The 25,950-nt window shown below is 42.9% G+C and overlaps 1 protein-coding gene across 1 annotated transcript in view; it reads left to right on the top strand.

The window, feature by feature from the left end:
- Nucleotides 1–25,950, top strand: part of Mthfd1l (methylenetetrahydrofolate dehydrogenase (NADP+ dependent) 1 like) — a 179,726-nt gene that overhangs the window by 43,899 nt on the left and 109,877 nt on the right. Inside the window, exons 11-16 of the mRNA XM_076926782.1 lie at nucleotides 2,573–2,746; nucleotides 12,614–12,750; nucleotides 14,996–15,042; nucleotides 17,095–17,202; nucleotides 18,103–18,177; nucleotides 19,982–20,084. Of these exons, the coding sequence (XP_076782897.1) occupies nucleotides 2,573–2,746; nucleotides 12,614–12,750; nucleotides 14,996–15,042; nucleotides 17,095–17,202; nucleotides 18,103–18,177; nucleotides 19,982–20,084 (644 nt within the window). The remainder of the gene's footprint in view (nucleotides 1–2,572; nucleotides 2,747–12,613; nucleotides 12,751–14,995; nucleotides 15,043–17,094; nucleotides 17,203–18,102; nucleotides 18,178–19,981; nucleotides 20,085–25,950) is intronic.

The following is a 25,950-nucleotide window of genomic DNA, read 5'->3' as shown; positions in this document are numbered from 1 at the left end:
TTGCTTTGAGGCATTAACACAAAATCCAAGGAAGAATGCCATTCTTTAACCTCATCCCTATCAGTACAATTTTGTAAAATATCTTCTTTGTATTGTTCTTTACAGGCATCCCAATATAGTGTACTTGCAGAGAGATAATATTGATGTTATTGATAGAAAGACAGACACACAGATACAAAGGTAGAGAGAGAAAGAGAGAGAAAAAGATGATGGATAGACTGATTTCATCAGATGTGTATCAAAATATTCTATTTAGGGAGGGGTATTTTATTTGGTCAATTGTGATTTCTAGAGCCACAGAGGAAAGGAGGGCAGATTGTATAGTTTATAAATCACTAAACTAAAAAGTCAAAAGGCACCTGTAATCTCAGTATACGAGACCGTTAGGGTCCACGAATCACTGAAGGAAGACCCCAGACTCAAATAGTATGCAAAATTAAAGAGTGTTTATTTGGCAGAATAAACCTGCATGCAGCCAGGGGTCTTTCCATTTCAGGAATGGAGACACCAAGTACACTAGCAGGCCCAGCTTTTGTTGTCAGTTAGGGGAATTCCAGGGAGGGGTATGTGCCCTTTTATCTTCATTGGTCAGCTCTATCTCTAGGATCTGACTGATTCTACAATTGGTTAGGCTCTGGAGACTTCCCAGGGAGGTGGCTCACTCATTCTAGCTACCTATTCTTACTTTAGGCCAGATGACAAGGTGTCCTTAGATTGGCTGCTCCAGGCTGTGGTTCATGGATCAGGGTTCTCATTTCTGGGAAACAAAAACTTAGGCCTAGTCTCCCAAAACTTCCAGTTTGCAGCCTGCCATGGAGTCAGCCTGGATCTGGCTAACTCAGTCCTCTCAAGGGTGGCATAGGGCCAACCAGGTTCCCATCTTAACTAAACAAAAATTAGAGTAGATGTCACTGTGGCTGGAGAAACAGGAGAAAAAAAAACTAGTATACAGGCTGGTTTTGTGTATCAACTTGACACAAGCTGGAATCACTGGAGGGGAAGGAGCCTCAGTTGAGGACATGCCTCCATGAGATCCAGCTGTAGGCCATTTTCTCAATTAGTGATCAATGGGGGAGGGAGGGCCAAGACAATGGTGGGTTATGCCATACCCCTGATAGTCCTGGGTTCTATACGAATATAGACTGAACAAGCCATGGGGAACAAGCCAGTAAGCAGCATCCCTCCATGGCCTCTGCATCAGATCCTACCTCCAGGTTCCTGCCCCGACTTTCTCCAATGATGAATTAAGAGCTGGAAGTGTAAACTGAGTAAACCCTTTCCTCCCCAACTTTTGCTTTTTGGTCATGAGATTTCTGTCACAGCAATAGAAACCTTACCTAAGATACTGTTGCCAGGAAGCTGAGATAAAACAAGATTCTAGAAGCTAAAGGTGGCTGAGAAGAGAAATAGAAAGATCTGTGATGGTGACCTAGGGAGGGAGTTGCCTTAAAGGAAGCTCAGAGTTTAACCCACACTGGCCTGAAGCATCACTTTCTCCTCTCAGCTTCCCTGGTACCCTCTGGAGCAGGACAATGTGGCATATTTACTGTTATCCTCTATACCAAGGTCAGACTGCCCTGGTTTTTTTTTATCTAAAGAGAATTATAGAGTTGTATTTGGGTTGAGCAGGTTGTCGGCAGTAGCAACAGAAGACAGTTACAACTGAAGACTTGCCTTTAGCAGTGTGTGTGTTTGGGGTCGGGGGTTGTCTCCTGCCGTCCTCAAAAACTGTTGTGTCCCAGGGTCATTGTCTTCTCTCATTTGATGCTCAAGGCTCTAGGAATAAGTGTGTCTTCAGTCCTCCCTCTCAGCCAGGACTGTTCACTGGAATAAAAGAACAGGCTGGCCTCAAATAAGAGAGATACCTGGGCATGTTGGCCACAGCAGTATTCTCTGGATGGCCCACTGTACACCCATTGAGAGCCCCTGTAAGAACAACTGTTTGCACACCTCAGTCAAGTCTGATGCCCAGCCGTCGTCCAAATGAAGGTCCTGACTTTTTCAGTCTCAGATTGAGTTTCCAGGACTGCATCCTTTCACGAGCCATTACGCAATTAATAAAATATTCTGAACTATTATTGTTGGACTGGAAATGAGAACGAGAGAAAGTATGGACAGAGATGAAACAAAATAGCATTTCCATATTTCTGAATAGCCAAGAGACACTTTGGCTAGCCGGGTGAGAAAGCATCATGCAGTAGCCACTCTATTCTCCTCTGTTTCACTGAACCCTCTGCCCTATAATGGTTAATATATAAATATAACCATAGCCATAATGCCGAACACAGTTGCCCTCTGCCTGTGACACGGGCGTTAACTTTGTGCCTGACACTGTTCTAGAGTCTTGGTAAGTGTTTTTGTAATAATATCTCACAAAGAAAGGGAGGGAAAAGTCACTTTCTCATGTGTCTTAATTGTTAGCAGTTGTGTTTAATTCTGCCTGGGAAAAGGGACCACAAAGCAATTGGGTTGATTTAATGGTTGGCGGGGTGTGCGGATGCTTTTTCCCTGGAGCGCCGACCACCTAAGCTGAGGCAACCGCCTCCGTCATTCTTCTTCTCTCTCCCTCCAGTGATATTGAGATTTCACGAGGACAGACTCCAAAAGCTGTGGATGTCCTTGCCAAGGAGATAGGATTGCTTGCAGATGAAATTGAAATCTACGGCAAAAGCAAAGCCAAAGTCCGTTTGTCCCTGCTGGAGAGGTTAAAGGATCAAGCAGATGGAAAATACGTCTTGGTTGCTGGGTAAGACTCTACTGAGGAGACATGTTTCTGGAGCTGTCTTCCATATTTACCTCTGTCCACTTAAATACATTGTGTTCTCAGTTTTGATCCTGTTCCTTTTCACCTCAGTTGACAAGCCTTCAATTTGTCATGAGGTAAAAGCTCCTCATGCCCAGGGAGGGCTAAGTGGATTCATCTCTATTCTGTACATAGAGTAATAAGCTGCGAGTTTTGCTGTTTTACTTCTTAAATTTATTTTTTTAACTTGTGATGCTGGGGCTCACACCCAGAGTCTGGCACACAACAGGCAAGTTCTCCACCGCTGAACCACATCACCAGCCAAAACAGGAGTGGGGTGGCTTCTTTTGATGGTGCTGGGGAGTAAACTCAGGACTTCATGTATGCTAAATAAGTGTTGTGTCCCTGAGCTATAACCCCAGCCCTCAGTGCTTTATTATTCTTGTCCAATATTCAGGATTGTTCCCCGGGGTTCTTTCCTCTCCCACCAAGTCATGTTATATAGCCCTGGACACCCTTCATTCTTCATCCCCCTGCCTCTAACTCTTAAGTGCTAGGGTTACAGGCATGAGTGACCAGTCCCAGCTAGCCTAGACATTTAAATTCAGTTTCCCATGATTACAATAACAATTAGAAGCATATTACCCTGAACTGAGTAAGGGCTGGAGGAACATATCGTTTCATAGTCTACCTTCAATTTAAGATATTTTGTGAAATGTACATTCCCTTGTTAATGTTCTTGGTAGGTCATTGTCATCTGTGAACCCGCAAAACCTCATTACATTTCAAACTAAGATTGGGCCATTTTCAATTGTATTGACTATTACATGAAAACCAAATTGGTACTTTTTATGAACAGGGGAGGTTTTTTGTTGTTGTTTTCTTTTAAAAAAAAAAAAACCATATTTGCTAGATGAACTACTCAGTCAAACATTTGAACTATTCTGACATTAAGGAACATCAAGACATATACATTCTTCTGTGGTCTTGCGATTTTGTACAATTGACTGTTGCAGATGATAGGTAGATGGATAAGTACACAGTGGGTGGATAGATGGATGAATGGATAGGTGGATGGGTAAATGGATGGATGCGTGCATAGATAGATAGATAGATAGATAGATAGATAGATAGATAGATAGTAAGGCTTGAAGCACAAAATCCATTTATCAGGCAGAGACATTTCTTAGCTGTGAACTTGAGTCCTAGTTAACTAAAATTGACTTAGTTATCTATATGATTGCTTTCTGCTTTCATATTGTTGGTTGTTGTCCTGGTTGAGTTAGTTAGTTTGTTTGTTTTGGGGGGGGGGTGTTGTTGTTGTTGTTTGGTTGGTTGGTTTGGGGGTTTTGGGGGAGAGGTTCATTTGTTTGGTTGGTTGTTTTTTTGATTTTTGTCAGCTGGACGCAAGTAGGGTCATCTGGGAAGAAGGACTCCTCAATTAGGAGAATATCCCCTTCACATTGGCCTGTAGGCAAGCCTGTGGGGCATTTTCTTGATGAATAATTGATGTGGAAGAGTCTAGCCTACTGTATTGGGGTACAAATTCTGAGACATGTAGTCCTAGACTATGTAACAAGCCCGCTGAGAAAACCAGTAAGGAGCATTTCTCCATGGTCTTTGGTTCACTTCCTATCTTAAGGTTCCTGCCTTGAGTTCCTGCCCTGCTTCCTCAGTGATGGAGTGTACCTGAGAGTTATAATGGAGTAACCCTTTTCTGCCCAAATTACTTTAGGTCTTGGTGTTTTATCATAGCAAGAGAAAGCAAACTAAGACAGTTATAAAAATAATGCAGTCTCACTATAAGAATTTTTTTAAAATACTAAAAATAAACAAGGAAATAAAATATCACAATTTCCACCACCCAGGGGGAACCATTCCTCAGGTCAGGATAGTGTTCATACTGATAAGCCCTTCCTTAAATGAGGTCATACCATCTGTGTTCGGTGGCATACTTCTGACAGTGAGGTCATGCACATTACTCTTCCTATGGCCCTGTGACAAGCCTCCCAGTGTTTACATCTGAGTTTCCCAAAGGCACGTGACACATCTTTCCATTGCCTCTAGCTCCATTGTTCCCCATGAAGAACATGCATGAATGATGACTCACAGTTACTAGTATAGAGTGTCTCTAATTCTTCTAATACATGGTTCTCAACCTGTAGGTTGAGGCCCCTCTGTGAGTCAAAAAAAAAACCCTTCATGGGGTCACCTAAGACCATCAGAAAACACAGATATTTACATTATAATTCATAACAGTAGCAAAATCACAGTTATGAAGTAGCAACAAAAATAATTTTATGGTTGGGAGTCACCACAACCTGAGGAACTGTATCAAAGGGCACAGCTTTAGGAAGCTTATGAACCACTCTTCTGGTATATTGCGACAGAAAAATGGCTCGACAACATGACAGGGGTGCTCTACAACTGATTCCTCTACTGATACACATTTCCACTGTTTCCACATTTGGGGTCATTGTAAACCGCTGGAATGACTAACCCTGGACATCCAAATCTGTGCCTTTGCCCCCTTAGGAAGAGTCTCCAGAAGGGAAATAAGTTGTAGTCAACTTTTATAATCTGCCAGGGGATTGGTTCCAGGTGGCTAGAAACATGGAAATCTGATGTTCACGCCCCTCCCATAAAATGTCGCAGTGTTTGTATATAATTTACACGTAACCTTTTATAAACATTAAGCCATCACTAGATTGCTTCCAGTAGTTAATACGGTGTAAGGGCTATGCAAATATTTATTGTAACTATCTTGTTTAGGGAATAAGGATAAAGAAGTCTATACTTGTTCCATACAGATTTTCTTTTTCCAAATAAGTTGGTGTAGTCCCTCATTATCTGTGGCTTAAATGAGACCACTCAGGCTGCCAGCGTTTGCACGCCACAGGTTGCTTTCTAACCTGAGAGCCCAACCCTCAGATCCCTACACGTAGGCATAGAGATATTGGTCTTACTCTCAGGTACCCTGTAGGCCCTACCACTGAGAGGAGTGGCAGGAAGGACACGGTCATTCCTTGCTCCTGCATCTGAGTTTGGAGCATCTTCTACTCAGGTTACTTTTAGGCAAGTATGCTTGCTGCAAGCTAGCAATGAGTGAGTACATTTTTGGACACTGAGATATTAAAGAGCATCTTAGAGCTGGGAAAGGTGATATGTACCTGCAGTACATACGATCATCAGTGATCAAATGCTGCTTTTCATAAATGTCGTGCAAAAAAAAAAAAAACCCCAAAACAAACAAACAAACAAACAAAAAGCAGAAGCATATTTAGGGCCATTGCAGAAATTGACAGAAATTCTGTTCTAATCCCAAAAAATCTAATGACCATTTTTAAATGAAACTCAAGTTAGCAACTCAAATAGCAATTTTAAAATTCAAACATTCTAACACAATACAAACTAAAGATATACCAACTTAATTTTTTATTTTTATTTTTATTTTATTTTATTTTTTTTGTTTTTTTGAGACAGTTTCTCTGTGTAGCCTTGGCTGTCCTGGAACTCACTCTGTAGACCAGGCTGGCCTCGAACTCAGAAATCCGCCTGCCTCTGCCTCCCAAGTGCTGGGATTAAAGATGTGCGCCACCACTGCCCGGCCCAACTTGATATTTATCTGCTAAAAATGACCACTGACGGAGATGGGCTCCCTAAAGAAACACATACACCCTTTTTAAAAACGTTTCTATCCAACACATGGATTTGCCTCCCTTCTCTGGGATTTGGGTAGTCTTGGTGGGTTTCACTGAGTTTTCTCAGTGTTGTTCAGTTCAGAAGACTGGGGACAGGAGTTGTCCCACAGTTATAGAGCCCCTGCCTAGCATGTGTGAGTCCTTGGGTTTAATCTCCAGAACCTTTAGGACAAGATCCAAAGATCTCAGGAGAAATGTGTCATCTGATAATAAAGGAAGATTCATGAAGCATTTTTTTCTCATGAAGTGGCGATGATATGCTCCATCTGGGGCTTGTCTAGTTTAGAAATAAAGCCCAGATCTGGACATGGCTCTGCCTTGAGCTAAGAACAGAGTTGACATGCCTTTAACAAACGCTATGATGATATCGTTATCAAGTTCCCAACGTGGGAGTTAAACCATTAAGGCCTGGCCTCTGGCCACGTGCTAGATACAGCTTCTTAAGTCTGGAGTCATGTCTCCAAATGTAGGTTTTTGTTTTTTGTTTTTTTTTTTTTTAAAGAAGACAATAGTAAAGGAATTTTGAATGCATAGCCATCAGAGATTAATTCAGCGTAAAGTGCATAATATACCTGACACGTCTTTGGCAGTGCACATCCTTGCTCCGTCATGTGTCTTGAATGTAAGACATCTGCGCTGGGCACACCATCACATCACACAATGCCATTTAAAATTCCTGAAACACATGAGCTCACACTCACACTTTTAGCTATGTATACAGAATTTAATATTCTGATAGAAGTACTCTGGTTTAATTACTGGGGAATGGAGACACTTGATATTTAATATTTTCTTCCCATCCTTTTAGCATATAAGTATCAGATGGGTATATTTTTAGGTTGTATTGTGTCAGAATGTTTGATTTGTAAAGTTGCTATTTGAGTTTCTAACTTGAGTTTCATTTAAAAAAACAATCATTAGCTTTTTGAGATCAGAACAGAATTTCCGTCAGTTTCTACAATGGCCCTAAATACACTTCTGCCAGGTTTTTTTGTATGACATATTTATGCAAAGTAGCATTTGATCATTGATGACTGTTAAATCAAAGTGTCTTTCAAGTCTGAAAAAATATTAAAAATGCTTTGTATTCTGTAGTACTAAATATTCATCCACGATTTGATTTTTATATAAAAAATTTGCACATTTATCATAGTATGCAAATTGGCTTCCCTTATTAATAAATAGTAAAATTATATATTTGCAAGAATTGGGCTTTAAATCTGTAATTTATTATTATTAATGTTTGAACTGCATACCTGTTTTGTACCCATTAGATTGCACAAAAATGTCTTGGTTGAAAGAATTCACAACAAAAATAGCATTAAGAAGCCTTGTGCCAAGCCATGCTTAGTGGCACACACCTTTAGTCCAGCACTTGGAAAGCAGAGGCAGGAAGATCTCTGAGTGAGTTCCAGGACAGCCAGGGCTAGAGAAACCCTATCTGAAAGAGAGAAGGGGGGTGGGGAGGGAGGGAGGGAGGGAGAAAAAAGATGGGCTAGAGACTGCCGGCCAACATGGCTGATGGCACATTGACTTCAGTCCATATTCAGTCGAGCACTGCTCCACACAAGCCCCTTGCTGGCGTGATTCTCTGAAGCCTAGCCGGAACTACCATGTTGTAAATACAACTGCAGGCTGAACTTTGAGTCCTCAAGAACAGATTAAGCAGCAGAAGAGTAATTGTTCTTTTTCTGAAACTATATCTTAAGCCCTCTCACGTCACAGAACCGTTCGAAGTCACAAGTGAAGGGGTCTTCCTTTCTCCTCTATGCAAAACCACAACGAAGCATAAAACAACCCATGAAAGTGGTAGTGTTGAGTGCAGAGCGTCCACAGCAGAAATCTACGGTTTCTAGTGAACCAACACCACACTGTATTCTGTGTGAGCCAACACCACACTATTCTGTGTGAGCCAACACCACACTGTATTCTGTAAGAATAAACAGATTCAGGAGCCAGGTGAGCCATGCCTTTAATCCTAGCACTTGGGAGACAGATACATACAGAGTGGAAGTTTAAGGTCAGCCTGCTCCACACAGAGAGTTCCAGGCCAGCCAAGGCTGCATAGTGAGATCCTGTCTCAGTGAATTAATTCTCCTTCAAATACAATACACGATGTCTTTGTCAATATGTTAAATACTTTTGATTGACTGATATCAGACACAGTTATAATCTAAGAATAAAAACTAAATTTAATATAAAATTCACCCTCCTATTTTTACTTTTAGTCAGGTGAAAAGCCAGAGGAAAATGATATTATCAACTATTACATGCCTCTCGTCAGCTACACATTGTCTGCTGTTTACACCCCCATGTGGCTGTATTTGCTTTGCCTGACAAAACTGAAAGTATTGGGAATCACCCAGGGAAATATGCCAGAAGATTCCTAGATTCTTAGGGCCTCTTGAGTTTTACGTATTTTCCCAGTTACACTAGTAAAAAGGAATTTTGTGTAAGGACTTGACATGGGTTACAGCTGCTGGCCTTTTGAGTGTGTCTTGGGCCCTGTAGAAGATTCTAGAATTTCCGTGAATTCATAGGACAGAGTCGTTTTTTAAAAGTCCAAAGTGCCCTGTGAATATAGAACAAAATTCTCACTGGAGAAAAATAAAGATCGGTTGCCTGTGTTTTGTTTTGTTTTTAGAGTGCCAGATACCTGATTTAAATTTCTTTAGTGCTTCTACCCGTGTGTTGCAATTTAGAAATAACTGTACTGACTTTGTAAGAGTTTCTCTTTCTGCCTTAAGTAGCCGTCTGAACATCTGTGAGTTTCGTTTTTTGTTGTTGTCGTTTGTTCTTCTTAAAGTTGTAGTAATGGCAGAAGAGGGCGCCCATCATTAGGAGAAACCAGTCCCAACAGAGCCTTTGAACTCTTTGCCTCGGTCAGCTGTAATGGGAAACACAAGCAAAGGGGCTGTCACATTTATTGTCAGATAGTAAAGGCTTTTAAAAACCTTCCAAATTATAAAGATGCCTGGGTTGAGTGATATATATTTATAGCTGTTTGTGCATGTAACTTTGGAGTTCATGGTCAGGCTATGCATGGCTGGTGGTGCCCTGTTTGATACTGTTTGACAAAATTTAAGATTTTAAGTGCACTTCAAATCTTGACCTTCTGCCTCTGTGTAAGAAATCCCTTTGGCTTTTGAATAAACTTCTTTCCAGTTGCCACGGATCTTGATTAAGTCTCTCCTGTCAATCACAACAAACACTACTTAACCTAAGAAAAGGCTTTATGGTAGTGTCAGATGTTTTTGTTGTTCACGGATGCCCTGGACAGGGGACAGCCATGCAGGAACTGTGGCCATTTCAGAACATGTCAGAATTCTTATTATAATGTCATCTGAAAGGTCATAAAATCACATGATAAATGTAGATTTGGTCTGGCAGCAGGAACTTGGAGCTGTGGAGAAAAATCTCACTGTCTCAGTCTCATTTCCATAAAAACAGAAGCTTGAAGAGGCAGAAAAGAAAACTTAGCAGAGTTCCTCATTTTGAGACAAACTTGATGCTTTGAGCTCTGAGCTAAGGATGTGGGGAAAGAATTAAACCAAATTTTGAAATCAAATACAGAGATGGGGTGAAATAAAATTGTATTGTAGCTCTCCTTTTATTGCTTCCAATAACTACTTCCTACTTGGTGATTTTCCTGTATTGTGCTCGTCGGCAGCGAGCTGAGCAGCCCTGTGTTTCTAATTAAGAATTGGATGGATGGCTGAAGCTTGAGGTCAGCACTGGGCGTTGCTCCTTCAGTTCTGCCAGCATACCCTTGGGAGAGAAAATGGAATCCCCCATGTAACATAAAGCACAGCACTGACTGACTTCTTGCAGCATCTTTAGGTGCATGCAGCATCTTTGCAGGCTTTTGCCAGACGGTGATTCTGTGGGCCCCTCTCCGCTTTTATTCGTGCTGTATCTACAAAAGTAGGAAGTTGACTCGGAGCCTTGCGTAATGGTTTCCACTTTGACTCCGCTCAATGCTGCGCCATTTAGACAGCAGGAGAAGGACCTGATAAGCCCTCTTCCTGTGACCTGAGCATTTCCGGCTTAGTTCATCAAGTAGTATGTAACTGGTTCATCAAACGTCCCTGCCGTGTAGTGGTTAGCAGTGGCCACCGCCCTCCTACGTTCACCAGCTCTTCTCCATCCTCAGTCCTGGGTGGCTATTCATCGCTAAATGTATTCTGTCTTTCTTAGACCCCTGAGCTATCATGCCCTGCTTCCTTCTCCAGGTTTCTTTCTTTGACTTCTCTTGGTCTCTTCTGCCTGTTCCCTAGAGAAAAACTTACCCAATGGCTCTATCTTTATCTTTGTTCTTACTGAGCTTACCCTTCCTGGGTGATCTTGCCCGTTCGGTCCTTTGAACTGTTGGCTGTAGCCACAATTTCCATCTGTAGGGAAAACCCACTAAGGCAGAGGAGGGCCTAGAGAACAGTGCCTTGTCTTCAGCTCACTCTGCATTTCTTCTAGGTAATATTTATCTGGTAGTCATGTCCCAGCTTAGATGTCAGGTCTGGAGGAAGCTTCCCTTGATGTTCCAAAACGAGTAAAACCTTATCCCACATGCTCTTAATACGGTGCCTGCCCCATTTCCTCAACTTGGTGTTCATCACAGTTGCTATAATCACCGGGTTATCTCTATCTCTCATCAGTTCTGGGAGAGAGACATAGAGTCGGACATGATTGTCTTTCTGTTCCAAGGTCTGACCCAGCCCCTGACTCAAAAGAGTACTGAATAAATATTTACTGTTGGAGTGACTGACTGATCGTATCATAGGGGTGTTCTGAGGGATCTGAAGGCACGCCTTCCTCCTTTGATAACAGGACCAGATTTTGTAGGTTGGAAAACTCTGTCATTAGATTTGCTGCTGCTGAGTTTCCTAGACACCCTGACTCACACCATTTGACTCATAAAAGATGAGGCTGCAAGCACTGAGGAGAAATGAAAGAATTTTAGTGACAGTTAAAGTGTGCTGTAGAATGGTGCTGTGGACCTTACTTGGGAATGACATGTCACAAAAGCAGCAATATTTTTAATATGCAAAGATATGTCTTTGTGTGATGTCCTGGAAAACCAGCTCCTCCAGACATCAGGTTTTCTTTGGTCATGCGGAGGAACTCTGGACTTAACTAATCTAGAATTTGAAAGCCTGTTATATAGGAAAGGAATAATCAGGAGTATCCAAACTTTTGACATTGAGACACAATTTTGTCCTCTACAAAATTCAGCAAAGCACATAATTTAGTTAACAACGACAGTTAAACTCTGTTGCAGTAAGTTCATGATTTTGTGCTGAGTGCGTGGCTATTCTGAGATGCATGAGGCCCACAGGCCACTGATTAGTACCTCCTAGGATGTAGGCAGTTACAGGGATTCAGTATCTCCTTTGCAACAAGAGATTTAACTATAAAACCTGTGCCTAGAAATGCCACTTGTTAACGTTAATGAGCTATGTCTACCTGTTGGATATGGTAGGGACCTGGCCCAGGCAGGAACTGTGGGTCAATGGGGACTTTGGGATCCCTTCTAATCTGGAGAATCTTTCCCTACTTTGCTCACCTAGCAACCTTTGAGCAAGGAAGGCCCTTTACCCACTCCAACCCTCAAATAAATAGCTCTGGAAAGCAAAAGCCAAGGTTGTCTCCAAAAGACATCACATCAAGCTGTTGGTTCCAACTTTTTTTTTTTTTTTTTTTTTAAGATTTATTTATGTTTATGAGTACATTGTAGCTGTCTTCAGACGCACCAGAAGACGGCATCAGATCTCATTACAGATGGTTTCGAGCCACCATGTGGTTGCTGGGAATTAAACTGAGGACCTCTGGAAGAACAGTCAGTGCTCCTAACCACTGAGCCATCTCTCCAGCCCTGGTTCCAACATTTTTAATGATTAGGTTAATGTCACTCCCTAAAATGAACCTCATCAACACTGTCACCTAGTAACTTTTCTTTTGGTCATGTTGTCTTTCATTGTTGTACCTGTGACATTAGCTTGAACATGGCCTGTGTGCTGTCTCTGAGAACCATCCATGGTATCAATTATATTGGGAGAACATTGCTCAATGCCTCTAAACTCGAATTTGGATTTGAAATCTCAGTTAGGATTTACTAAGGTTGTCTTGGGAAGACAATTAAATTCATCCCTCTCTACCCCCCAACCCAAATTAGGATCACGCCTACCCCGCTGGGAGAAGGGAAGAGTACAGTCACCATCGGACTAGTGCAGGCGCTCACCGCTCATCTGAACGTCAACTCCTTTGCCTGTCTGAGGCAGCCTTCCCAGGGACCCACTTTTGGAGTGAAAGGTACTTTCCTTCACAACTAAGCTAGTTCTCAGAGAAAAAAAAAATGGGCTGATAAAAATTCAAACTCAACCTGATGCATAGAGATGGAGTTAAATGCATTGAAGAGCTAGCTGTTCGTTCCTTTACACACCCTGAGTACTCAGGACATAGCATCACCCCAAGTTGAACCTCCTAGTGTGTAAAGCCATGCAGAGGTTTCTGCAAGGCGGGGGCGTCTTCCACGGAGCCCCCCACCTAGAAAGCCTGTCCCTTGGCTTCGTTACTCAGGCCTTCTGCCTCCAGCAGTGTCTCCTATCTCATCCCCACCTCCTTCGACAAGTGATTTTGAACCACTGCCCGTCTTATCAGTGTCTTGTCATCCCAGCCTCCACGAAAGGCCTCTTCCTGTACACATATGAGTTCTTTAGGTCAGGCCCCAAGCTGCAGCTTGTGGGAGTTGTTATGTGGGGCTAAGGAGCTTTGGAGACGAAGCAACTGGCTGCGGTGCATTCAGAGCTGTGAGGAAATTCCTCCCCAGCTTAGCTGAGCTGATGTCTGGCACCTTCCCCTTCATTGCTCTCACTCTGCTGATTTATCATTAAGTCACACTCCTCGGCCCTGACTGCGGCAATTACTGCGTGTTCTTGGCAGTTTGTGGTCTTTAACCGTATTTTATTTATATTGCTGTTACAAATATTAATAATTCCCAACCCATTAAAAGTACCGATTCCTCCTGGTGGGCCATGCTTTATGGAGCTGACTGAACATGAGACTTACTGCTGTGTGGCTGTGGTTTTATCCATGGCTGTGTCTCTTCTCTCACCTCTGCAAGGTCGGCAGCCACTCTTAAAGCCTATGAGCTACATCTGTAAGTGTCAGAAGGCTTCTAGGCCAGGCACATCTGCCTATTGTGAGACTGAGGATAACATGGAAAGGACAGGGTGCGTTATAAAATGATGTCTGCTTGTGAAAAAACAAGTGTCTTCGATAGAATAGCTAATATCATTTTTGTCTGAGGTGTTCAAGGGTGAATATTTCTTGGTTTTGTTGTGGTTCAGTTTCTCTGTTCCTGAGGATTGAACCCAACAACTTGGGCATGGTCTCACTGTGTAGACCAGGATAGCCTCAGGTTTGTAGTAGACACTCCTAATTCTGTCTCCTGAGTGCTCCACCGAGCCTAGCAGGTAGTTTTGGTTTTATTTCACGTATGATTTATGTGGAACATATAAATATCCTGATGTATAAAAGTTTTTTTGTTTTGGTTGGGTTTTTTTGTTTGTTTGTCTTTTTGTTTGTTTTTTGTTTGTTTGTTTGTTTGTTTTGGTTGGTTTTTCTGAGACAGGATTTCTCTGTGTAACACAGCCCTGGCTGTCCTGAACTTCCTTTGTAGAACAGCCTGGCCTTGAAATCACAGAGATCTGCCTGCCTCTGTCTCCCAACTGTTGGGATTAAAGATGGACACCCCACACCCAGCCTTTGGCTTTTGCTTTTTTGTTGTTGTTGTTAATTACATGTATGGGGAAGGCTGGGGGTGGGGGCGGTTAAGCGGGTATGTGCAGGTGTTCATAGAGGCCAGAGGTATTCTAGCCTCCTGAAGCTGGAGTTATAGGTGGTTGTGAGCCAGCTGGTGGAGGTGCCGGGAATCAAACTCAGGTCCTCTGGAAGAGCAGTGCATGTCTTAAACACTGAGCCATCTCTCCAGCCCCTTCTCGTATGTGTTTTATAGCCCTGATATTTTGCTTTTGGGGATTTTTGTTTTGTTTTGTTTTGTTGTTGTTGTTGTTGTTTTGGTTTTTTGTTTTGTTTTGTTCCCACCCCCCGGAAGTTTTGTTTGTGTGGTGCTCGGAACAGAATACAGGACTTCATGAATACTAGGCCAATACTCTACCACTCAGCTGTATCCCAGCCCTTTTACTGACAGTTTGGAAAGCAGACTGCTTGCTAAGTTGTCCACGCTAGCCTGGAACTCACTCTGTTCCCCAGTAGGTCTTAAATCCATGATGTTCCATGAAGCTTCCCCGGTAGCCGTGAGTGGAGGCCTGCTTCATCAGACACAAGTCTTAACCTTTTCCTTTTAAACAAACAGAAGACTTAAAATGGCATCGCTGGATAGGCCCTAGTTTTGCTTTATTTCCGTTCTGTGTGGAACGGAAGGCCGCCGGGCCTTAGCAGACCTCCTTCTTGGACTTGAGTAGGAACCTTGGGTCAGTGTCTGTCCTGTAACTGAACTTTGGACTCACTTCAGTATGTTTGCTGTGCTCTCTAGGGGGAGCTGCAGGTGGCGGATATGCTCAAGTCATCCCCATGGAGGAGGTAAGGCCATGAGATGCCCACCTGGACACCTGACACTATTGGCTGCCTACGGATATGTGTGTGCCACTTGGTGTGGATGTTCATGTCCCATCCATATGCATATATTTTCCTATAACAAATGGGTGCTGACCTAGTCCCTGGTTACCATGTTTTATAAAGTGTGTGTGTGTGTGTGTGTGTGTGTGTGTTTTGGTTGTGTTTGTTTGTTTGTTTGTTTGTTTGTTTTCTGTGTAACATAGTCCTGGCTGTCCTGAACTCACTTTGTAGAACAGCCTGGCCTCGAAATCACAGAGATCTGCCTGCCTCTCTCTCTCTCTCTCTGTGTGTGTGTGTGTGTGTGTGTGTGTGTGTGTGTGTGTGTGTGTGAGCTCTCCCTAAGCTCTGGTCTGAGCAGGACCCTTCCTTCCTACTACCTGTCACTTCTCAGTGCCTATCCTGTCTTCTCTTATACATGGCTGCTGGGCTACAGGGTCTTGTGAGCACTACGCATGCCCATTATTGTTGAGCTGTACTGGCTCCCGGATTCCTCTTGTCTAGAAGGTTTTTCCCATGCATGGAATTCTCTGCCCTTCCTCATCCTCACTGCCCTGCCCAAGACTCTGCTTCACTCCAAAATCCCCTCATTCCCCTTCACAAGGTAGGAGAATCCAAGGCCTGAGGCCGAATCAGGATGAAGCACAAAGAACAGGTGAAGGGAAGAGTTTGAGATTTAGCCAGCAAATATGGACACAGAATGGTGTTCCTCTGCATGGGTCTTGAACTTCACGGCTCAGTGTAGGGGCAACTCTTACCACACAGAGGCAGGCAGTTTGTCTTTTGAAGCTGGGACAAACTGTGTGTCTCCTCCATCTCTGCATCCACAGCTCATAGCAAAGCGCCTCCTGTGTGGTGGGCGTTGGTTGACAAACCGGGCGCCATCCACAGGCAGCAGAGACTCATAAAAAGTTGTATGGAGAAATGTCACAAGGAATTCTAGTTGAATTGTAGGTGCGTGAGGGAGGGCGCTCCCAGCCGAGGAAACTCTATAAAGAAAGCTCTGAGATGAGAAAGAGCTTTTCCTCTTCAGAGACCACATGATATCCCTGAACATGACCCGAAAGCAGGGCCAGGGCAGACAGACGAGGTAAGCTGAGACAGAGGAACAGGCAGGAGCCAACCTTCTAGTGATAGTCAAGTTATGTTTCACTTGAAGTGTCATACTCAGCCATTGAAGGGTCTTGAGGGGAGAGTAACAGGGTCTCACAGGTTTTGCATAACATTATTAATGATTTCAATCATGAAAACAAAGCGTAGAATGGAATTTTCCATTTGTGGCCTCATGTGGGTGTCTAAAACTGGTACAGATGTTGGAACTCCTTGGACCTTGGATTTAGAGGTTAGAGATGTGAAACCCATACTAACCTTTTCCTTGAAGGTTTGCAGGGGCCAGGAAGATGGCTTGGCAGCTAGCAGCACAGGCCAGTTAAGCCCAGAACCCAAGTAAAGGTGAAAGAAGAAAACCAATTTCATTAGGTTGTCTTCTGACATGCATGCTATGACATGCTCACTCCCCTCCCCCCACCATATACACATTATACACACATGTTAATAAGTAAAACTTGAATGATTTCATTTTAAAACTTAAAGCCTCCAAATGATGGGGTAGTCAATGCTATAAATAGTAATTGTGTGTTTATACGAAGCTAGATTTCAGTAGTGTTTGATCCTGTTCCATTTTCACTGTCTAAGCCTTATTTCCTGCCCAAGTGTATTTGCTGTATAGTACAGTTTCCCAAATACAAACAAATAATTGAGAATGAAGAAATCATGAGAAACTTTTAAGCCCATCAGAATGTGTTGCCTTTAACCAGAGGATGGAATAACTCAACTCCTCTTGAGTTCTTTATCGTCAAGTTGGAGAGCTTGACCTTGAGTTTTCTGATGTAGGTCATCTTGTCTCTCAGTTCAGGATAAAGACAGGTAATTAGCATACTGTTGTAGTAATTTGGGCAGTGTCCGAAAATGTCCCTGGCTACATGATACAAATAGAAAGATGTGACATCTGATTTCTAGTTCAACCTTCACCTGACTGGGGACATCCACGCCATCACTGCAGCTAATAACTTGCTGGCAGCGGCCATCGACACAAGAATTTTACATGAGAACACTCAAACAGACAAGGTGAGAGGGGCCCTTGGTAGCTATCTCGGGGTTTTATCCTGGAGTCCCTGCATCCTTAAGGACTCCGAGAGAGACTTGTAGAACCCATCTGCTCTAAAATTGTATTTAAAATTTGCTGAATCTTACCCATATCCTCACTCCCAGAGGAGGAGAGCTACACTTTAATCAGATTCTCAGTTGGGTTTATGATCATTGCAGAACAATGGGAGGACTGTGATGTACTGATTGGGACATTCAAAATGAGTCCCTTCAGTCTCAAAGATCATGGGTACAAGCGATTGTTTTAGCTGTGGTCATGGATGCGTTGATCCATTCTAAAGGAAATTGAACGTGGGTTTGTTTGTTTGTTTGTGGAGAGGTGGGGGTTTCCGGTAGCAGCACTTGAACCTAGAGCTTTGTGCAGGCTATTCAAGAGCTATTGCAGTAAACTGCCAGCCATCTGTAAGAGTGAGCTCACATGCAGCCATCATGAACCAGATGCTAACTTCACATGCATGATGTCCAAGAGCCAACTCCCACCTGAACGTGACAGAATCCTGGGTATTAATTCTTCACAGGCATCAGTCATTGATGAGAGAACAACCTTCCTGACGATTTGCAATAAAGGTCCTCACTTTTTCTATTACAATCCCCTAGTTTATCTTTCAGGTAGAATTCAGATAACTATTTGATAGGTTATAAGGGTGCAGATCAAGTTGACTTACACAAAGTGTAAGTCAACACAAATGGTTGTAGTGTGCCTCGTTTCCACTAAGATTTATTAAAATGACAGAATTTAAGTCTAGGCTGTTTATATCATCCTTAAATATTGATAGAATCTATTTGGTTATAAATGTAATGAACATGTCCAATTGTCCACATTCATGGCTGAGCCTAAAGCTCTGGCTTTTGTTTTCTTAGGCTCTCTACAATCGACTGGTTCCCTTAGTGAATGGCGTCAGAGAATTTTCAGAAATTCAACTTTCTCGGCTGAAGGTAAGGTTCCACTTAATAGTGGGTTTTTTTGTTTTTTTGTGTTTTCTTTGTTTTTTTTTAAAGAAGAGAACATTCTAGAAACTTGACTTGATCTGGGTTTTCATATACTCCTTTGGTTATTAAACTCTAGTTCAGTGGTTCTCCGCTGTGCTAATGCCACAGCTCTTTGATACAGTTCCTCCTGTTGTGACCCCCCAACTATAAAATTACTTCATTTGCTCCTCTATAACTGTAATTTCACTACTGTCATGAATCGCAATGTAAATATCTGATATGCGGGATGTCTGGTATGCGACACCCGGCACACAGGGTCGTTGACCCACAGGTTGAGAACCAGTGCCCTAGCGCACGTTAACTCAGAATATCATAGTGAAGTCTGTAGATAAATCTCTACACCAAAGAGCCAAGAAAACGATAACTCATCACTTTTTAAAGATCACATGGTTAAAAAAATCATTTACGTTTTGTTTTACTTATTTTGTGTGTATGTGTGGAGGTCAGGGGACAGCTTACAGAAGTCAAATATCTCCTTCCTCCAGGCATTGGACTTGAGCTGTTGAATTTGGCAGCAGGTACCTTTGCCTGCTGAACCATATTCCCACCCCAAAGAATCCACTTTTTTAGGGCTCCGTGTGAGGGCTGCCTTGCTAACAACCTAGAGCACCCTTGTTAACTGACACATCTGTTTTTATGTAGCCTTCTGTTTCTGAAGAGAAATGTTTTCCTGTTTGTAAAAGTTCTAAAGCAGAGGTTCTGGATCTGTGGGTCTCGACCCCTTTGTGGGGGGTCACACGTCAGGTATCCTGTATTTCAGATATTCACATTACAATTTATAACAGTAGCAAAATTACAGTTAGGAAGCAGCAACAAAAATAATTTTATGGCTGGGGTCACCACAACATGAGGAACAGTGTTAAAGGGTCACAGCGTTAGAATGGCTGAGAACCACTGCTCTAAAGAATGGTCGGACAGCACTGGGTCGCTATCTCTCTTGGGTCCTTTGTTTGTTGGCTTGTTTAGTTTTTTTTTTTTTCCTTCCAGGGCAATTGATACTACCCTAAGTTGAAAAGGCCATTTTATCTTAATTCTTCCCATTTTGCTTCCTGATGCTTTTCAGCGCTTCTGTCCTATTCATCATCTTTTTCAAAAGACAACTAGGGGTGGGGGAAACACCTTGATGATATAATTTATAACCATTAATTGACATTAAATATATTTTAAGTACTTTTAGGATATTTTCTTTACAGAATTAAATTGATTAAAAGCTTTGTGTTGTCTTTCTTTCTTTCTTTCTTTCTTTGAGGGGTTTCGTGTAGCCTGACCCTCCTGCGTCTGCCTCCCACGTGCTGGGACTGCATGAATGCACCACCACCCTTAACTTAAATTTTTTAATTAATTTTTTTCAAGTAGAATGTATTCCTATGAAACTTAGACATATACTTCATTTGGTATATGTATGCATGTGAAAAGGCTGGTGGAGTAACATATTCCTGGTGACAGAGGGTTTGGCACCTTCTGAGCTCAGTATGCAGCGCCACCAATAGGTACCACGAGCCACACAGCATCAGGCCTACGTGTTGACAGTGTGCTCCCAACTGGACGCCATTTTCAGATGGGGTTTTAGGGCATTCACAGATCCCCACTATCTTCTGCTTACAGAAGAAATTTGCTAATATAATTTCACCTAATTCACAGTTCACTCTGGGCTTTGTGTTTTCAGGGACTTCACTAGTTATGGGGATAATTTTGTTCGGGTCTGTCTTGTTCTTTCTTGTTCACATGGCATTTCTCCCCTGGTCACTAGAAACTGGGGATACATAAGACCGATCCAAGCACACTGACAGAGGAAGAAGTGAGGAAGTTCGCCCGCCTCAACATTGACCCCTCCACCATCACATGGCAGAGAGGTAGGTACTGGGGAGACCAGGGGGGCATTCAGAAAATGGGTTTGAGCCCTGTCTCTTAAATGCAAGTCATCGACACTCAATCTTACATTAACAAATTTAATTAATTAAAAACTACAATCTTACAGCTGCCTCTCCTGGCTTCAGAACCTCACCATCTGGTTCTATTACTCTTTTTTTCCACCACCTCTCTCTGGGCACAAGCCCGTTCCCTCCATCCTCTTTCATGGCTGAGGGTGGGCTATGGTGGGAGTTCGGTGAGGAGGTTATCCTCTGTGCAAGGCTAAATAACACAGCAACACACAGCCTTCGTCCTGCTGTGTAGGGAAAATTCTTTCTTCCCTCCTCTTTCCATTTTTAAGGCAAAATCACGCCTTGTCATCATGAGTTCTCTTCCCCCGAGCCTGGTTTTTTTTTCCCCTCTACTTTTAAAAAAGAATATTTTAAAATAATATTTTCTATCATTTTTTATTTACTTGTTACATTCAGGATCTCAATGAGAGGGAAAGAATTAGGGATTAAAGCCTACTTTTTTTTTCTTTATTTTTTTACCACATATTCTGCCTATGTGTATATGTATTCACCATATATGTACAGTGCCCACGAACACCAGAAGAGGGCATCAGGTCTCCTGGGACTGGAGTCAAAGGTGGCTGTGAGTACCATGTGGGTGTTAAGAACTGAGCCTGGGTCTTCCGCAAGAGCAGTAAGTGCTCTTAACTGCTATGCGACCTCTTTCTAATTTTTGGTTTTGGTTTTTTGGGACATGTGTGTGCATGAGTGTGTATGTGCACGTGGAGGCCAACAGTTGACATCAGGTGTCTTTCTGAACCCATAGTTAGACTGGATGGCCAGAAAGCCCAAGGGTTCCTTTTTTCTCTGCTTCCCTAGTGGAGGGGCATTGCTGGTTTTCATTGAATGCTGGGGATCAGACTCTGGTTCTCATGGTGTCTGGGATACTTTTGTCAACTGAGCCATCTCCCCAGCCTCTTTTGTTCTGAGACAAGTTTTTGAGCTATAGCTCTGGCTGGTTTAGAACTTTTTATGTAGACAAGGCTGGCCTTGGGTTTGCCGCAATCCTCCTCCCTCTGCCGTCCAAGATGTCTGCCTCTGTGTCCGGCTGTCTTCTCTACTCATTTCTCAGTAGTTCTCATTTACAGTGCCGGCTTTTCCTCCACATCTGGCAAGTGTCTCCAGCTGGGTCCTGGGTGTGTATCACTCTGGCCGTCACACCGCAGAGAGTGGCTCAGTGCTCCCTCCAGACTTCTCTGCCCCCCTCTCAACAGTGACATCCCTTCCTTTCCTACACTGTCATCAAGTTGCTTCAATGGAACAGTGGGCAAAGGACTAACCATGGAATCTGGCCTAGAAAATGGCCACCACCCTGCTTAGCTATGTGACCTTGAACAGGTGTCAGTGCTGTGTTCTGGAGCCTTGAATGTGTTCGTGAAGTTGATGGTGTCTGTACTTTACAGAAGTGTGGCAGTCACACCTATGGGACACAGAAATGATGGGTGACATATATTCAGACCTGTCCCCATCCTCCCACCTCTGTCCTCTTTCAGAATGTAATTAACCAATGACTGAATTAGCACATTCTCATGTTTCTATTTCCCTTTCTTACTTCAGTAGATTCCTAATGCAGAGATACTGGCTTATTGCTTCCTCAGTCAGCAGCCTCAGGAGCTCCAATCCTGGAAGTAAAATCATCATTAGGCAATTTGTCTTTCAGGACTACTGTGCCTGGTTTCTGGCTTCTATCCACCAGAGGGCCTGCTTTATCCTCTCGACAGCCTGTTTTGTTGTTGTTGTTGTTGTTGTTTTGGCTTTTTGGGTTTTTTTGTTTGTTTGTTTGTTTGTTTTGCCATGGCCAATCCTAGCCCATCTCATTTTTAGGCTGGTCTTCCTCCCATGTTTACCCACCATCCCTCACTTCCTGAGCTTTCTCCCCAATTCCCCATTCAGCCAAGCCAGTAAGAGCTGAGTGTCTCCCAGGCCTTGCAACCAAGAGACAAAGACCAAGCTGCTTCAGACAAACCACTTCTTAGGTTTCCTCATCTAGATAGACTAGCCCTTATCCAGAGCCCCCAAGAGCAGCAGTGTTTCAAACGCCAGACATTTGGTGGTTTGGCCAGATAGCACAGTAATGACAGCCAAGTCTAAACACAAAGCTTATTTGTTACATTTACGTCTTCCACAGGTAGCCTGGAGGATATGCTATAGATTTCTTTTTTTTTAAATAATATTGTACATGGAGCTGTTTCAGGATGTGGGATTCTTCCACTAGTGGTATTATGTTAACACCCAAAAAGTTTTGGATTTTGGATGCTGAACCTTAGTAATACCAGCCTCCCTCCGCACAGGCTTCACTGAAATGTTCACACACAAACTCAGAAGTTCCTCCCCGTGACCCTTAGAGGGTAGCAGCTGTGTTATGTTGTTTCTCTTCGGTCTTTTGTCTCCTCCTAAGACTGAGTTAAAATTGCCGTGAGCGCTCTTGCAAGGATTCATTGTATTATTTTAAAACAAATAATATTATTGTAAAGATTTTTGTCAAGGGGCAACATTTCACAGCACTAATAACTGCTAATCATAGTTTTTGGTACATTTGACTTTTCTGTTCAGCTCTGTTACCATCTGTGTGTGTGTGGATTTTATTTCCTGCCCAATTCAATTACATCCTAAGGACATTCTACCTTGTTAACTCTTTCGTAGGGTTTTTTTTTTTTTTCCTTTCATTTATTTATTATTTTTCATGGCGCTAGAGATTAAACCACAGCGTTTGGCAAAACATGCACTTCACCTTTCAGCCATATCCCCAGCATTTGGAGTAGTCATTTTAAGTGACTCTAGAATATTCCTTTGCAGGGGAGCCATGATTTGTATATACCACAAGCCTAAAATGGACCAACAAACAGTATTTTTAAACAACTGACATGAATATTTTCAGCATTTTGCTGGGGCATTATTATTTTTTCATTTTTCTTTCTTTTTACCAGAAAGATCTTTTATTAAAATACCATTGTTTGCAGAATGTGTAGTCAACCTTTCCGGGCCTCTCTGAGCTCGTGTTACTCAGTAAAGTGGTTTAAGGGGCCTTTTTTAGTAAAGAGAAAAATTAGGCAATGGAAATTAGTGTGTTTTCAACCATGCTGAAAGAGAAACTTGCAGACCAACTGGCATCCTTGAACCTCCATCCACACTTGGGCTGCAGCCTCAGAATCATGACATATCACATCTTCAGGGAGGGCCAGCCTGCAATCAGATTCTCCGTGGGAAGACAGGAAGGACTGCAATGCTCTATGGCTACAAATCAATTTTAATGGAAGTGACAGCTTCAAAAGTTAGCCCAGAAAAAAAAAAAAAAGAAATACATTACCGTTTGGGATGTTAAAGGGAAGCAGACTGTATTGCTGAGGACCAGCCACCTGGGCCAGAGGAATTCAGGCTGAAATTTGATAAGTAGTTTTGTTCCAATTAATGGGTTAGTATGATAATGAAGATTCCTCATGGGTGAAGGGGGTGCGTGTGTGGGTAGCATTTTCTGGCTTTGACTGAGAACTAGTATAGCCTGGACTATACTAGTATAGCCTAGACAATGAGGGTGGAGTTTAAGATACTGGATTATTCCAGAAACATGTCACAGGTGGGGAAGAATATCCCCAGGCATATATTATCCTCTAAGGGACAAGAAATAGGCTTTACAATGTTGGATACCCCAAAGCCCCAGACTTTTATGGAGCCCAACTCCCCAGAAACTTATAGACCTACTGTCTTAGTTAGGGTTTTACTACTGTGAACAGACACCATGACCAAGAACTCTTCACATAAAGACAACATTTAATTGGTGCTGGCTTACAGGTTTAGAGGTTCAGTCCATTATCATCAAGGCAGGAACATGGCAGCATCCAGGCAGACATGGTGCAGGAGGAGCTGAGAGTTCTGCATCTTCATCTGAAGGCTGCTAGCAGAATTCTATCTTCTAGGTAGCTGGGACTATGGTGTAAAAGCCCACACCCACAGTGACACACCTACTCTCACAGGGCCACACCTCCAAATAGTGCCACTCCCTGAACCAAGCATATACAAACCATCACACCTACCTTCTTCCACACATGTCCATCTCTCTGTCCCAGGCCAAGTACCCACCAGCCCTTTCACTGTCAATCCCTAGTCTCTATGATGTCAGGAATCAAATCAGATTGGTCCCTTCCCAACACTAGCCCAATGCCACTCTGAGATAAGGATGGCATAGCTTCTGTGGAAGGCAAATACTGGGCCTGTCCTGGTATGGCACCTGTACCTGTGCTCTAGCTCTTGGCTGATATTGGTCACTTAAAGGAGCAGGCGTGTTCCGAGTGTTCCTCTGAACGCCGCCAACACCATGGGCTAAAGAAACTACTTAGGACAAGTTACAAATAAGCCAGTCCACTCCAAGCCTTGGTGCCTTTCTTCCATACAGGCGCTTGGGTGCTCCCTCTGTCTCTTCCCAGGAGATGTCAGGAATCAAACATTGGTCCCTCATACGCCTTCATGACCCTGCCCAACCAGCACAGGACTGAGCACAGAAACAGCCCTTAGAACCTGCTCCAGATAGGAATGAATCAAGAGTGTAGCCACCTTCAGCTGGCCACTTAGATGCCAGCTGTGTGTTCCTGTTGCTTTCTTTGGGCTTCGGCCACATCAGTCTGGTGGGGTGGGTGGAATCTGCACATCCCTTGTCAGTGTCACTGGTGCTGAATTCACATAGCTCTTTCCCTGTGTGTATATATCCTGGTCGGGCACAATGCTCTACTGTGGCATTGTGAAAGACACCAAATCCAAGAGACATCCAAAGTACCATTTGGATGATGCTGTAGTTTGATCTAACCTAGTTTGCTTATCTTCCCTTTGTCAAATGAAAATTTGAATGTTCTGTAGCCAAGAGTGTTTCTATACTACACAGCACAAACGGATATGGTTTATTTCTTGTGACTGAGTGCCTAGCATCTCAGGAGTGAAGGTAATAGCTGTTAGCGCTATTGAGGTACAGCCCGTTAATCTTGCAGGTGTTATTCTATCTTAAAAAATAAAAGTTGGGGGCTGGAGTGATGGCTCAGCAGTTAAGAGCACTGGCTGCTCTGGTAGATCACAGCTGTCTATAACTTTAATTCATGGGGATTTGACACCCTCATATAGACATACATACAGTCAAAACACCAATGCACGTGAAATTAAACAAGTTTTTAAAAAGTGGAAGCTTATATGTATTTGGCTGTGTGTGTGAGTTTGGGAGCAGGGGCAGAGATGGGGGTGGGGGGCACAGACATGGCGGCAGCGGCTAGAGTGAGAGACCCAGGAGTAATTTGTGTATTATTAGGATATTACACATTTAGTAAGTTGGATCGCCATTGTCACTTTGAACAGCCCTGCTGTTTTAAATCACAAAGATGAAGGAAATGTCTAATCTTCTGCCTGTTTCTTGGCATTATACGTTTGGTTCTTCGAAGCCAAACAGTTTCACAGACAAAAATCTAATCCAGTGCAATTGCCACAAGGAAGAGCTGAGCCTGGTCTAATTAGTCAGTCTCCTCCCACATTGCTGTATGTTCTTTGATCTTTCTTTTTATTGTGCTAAACTGCACACGGCCCAACCGTTACCATGTTAGCCATCCATAGCTGTAGAACTGATAACACTAGCTACGTCCACAATGATTGCTCTGTCACCATTGCCTAAGCCCAAGGCTTGTCATCCCCTACATAAGTCCTAGACCAGTGGTTCTCGACCTTCCTAATGCTGTGATCCTTTAACACTGGTCCTTGCATTGTATTAAACCCCAACCATAAAATTATTTTTGTTGCTACTTCATAACTGTAACTTTGCTACTGT

This window comes from Arvicanthis niloticus, chromosome 28 (assembly GCF_011762505.2).
Source record: "Arvicanthis niloticus isolate mArvNil1 chromosome 28, mArvNil1.pat.X, whole genome shotgun sequence".
Lineage (NCBI taxonomy): Eukaryota > Metazoa > Chordata > Mammalia > Rodentia > Muridae > Arvicanthis > Arvicanthis niloticus.
This window is presented reverse-complemented; position numbering and strand designations above follow the sequence as displayed.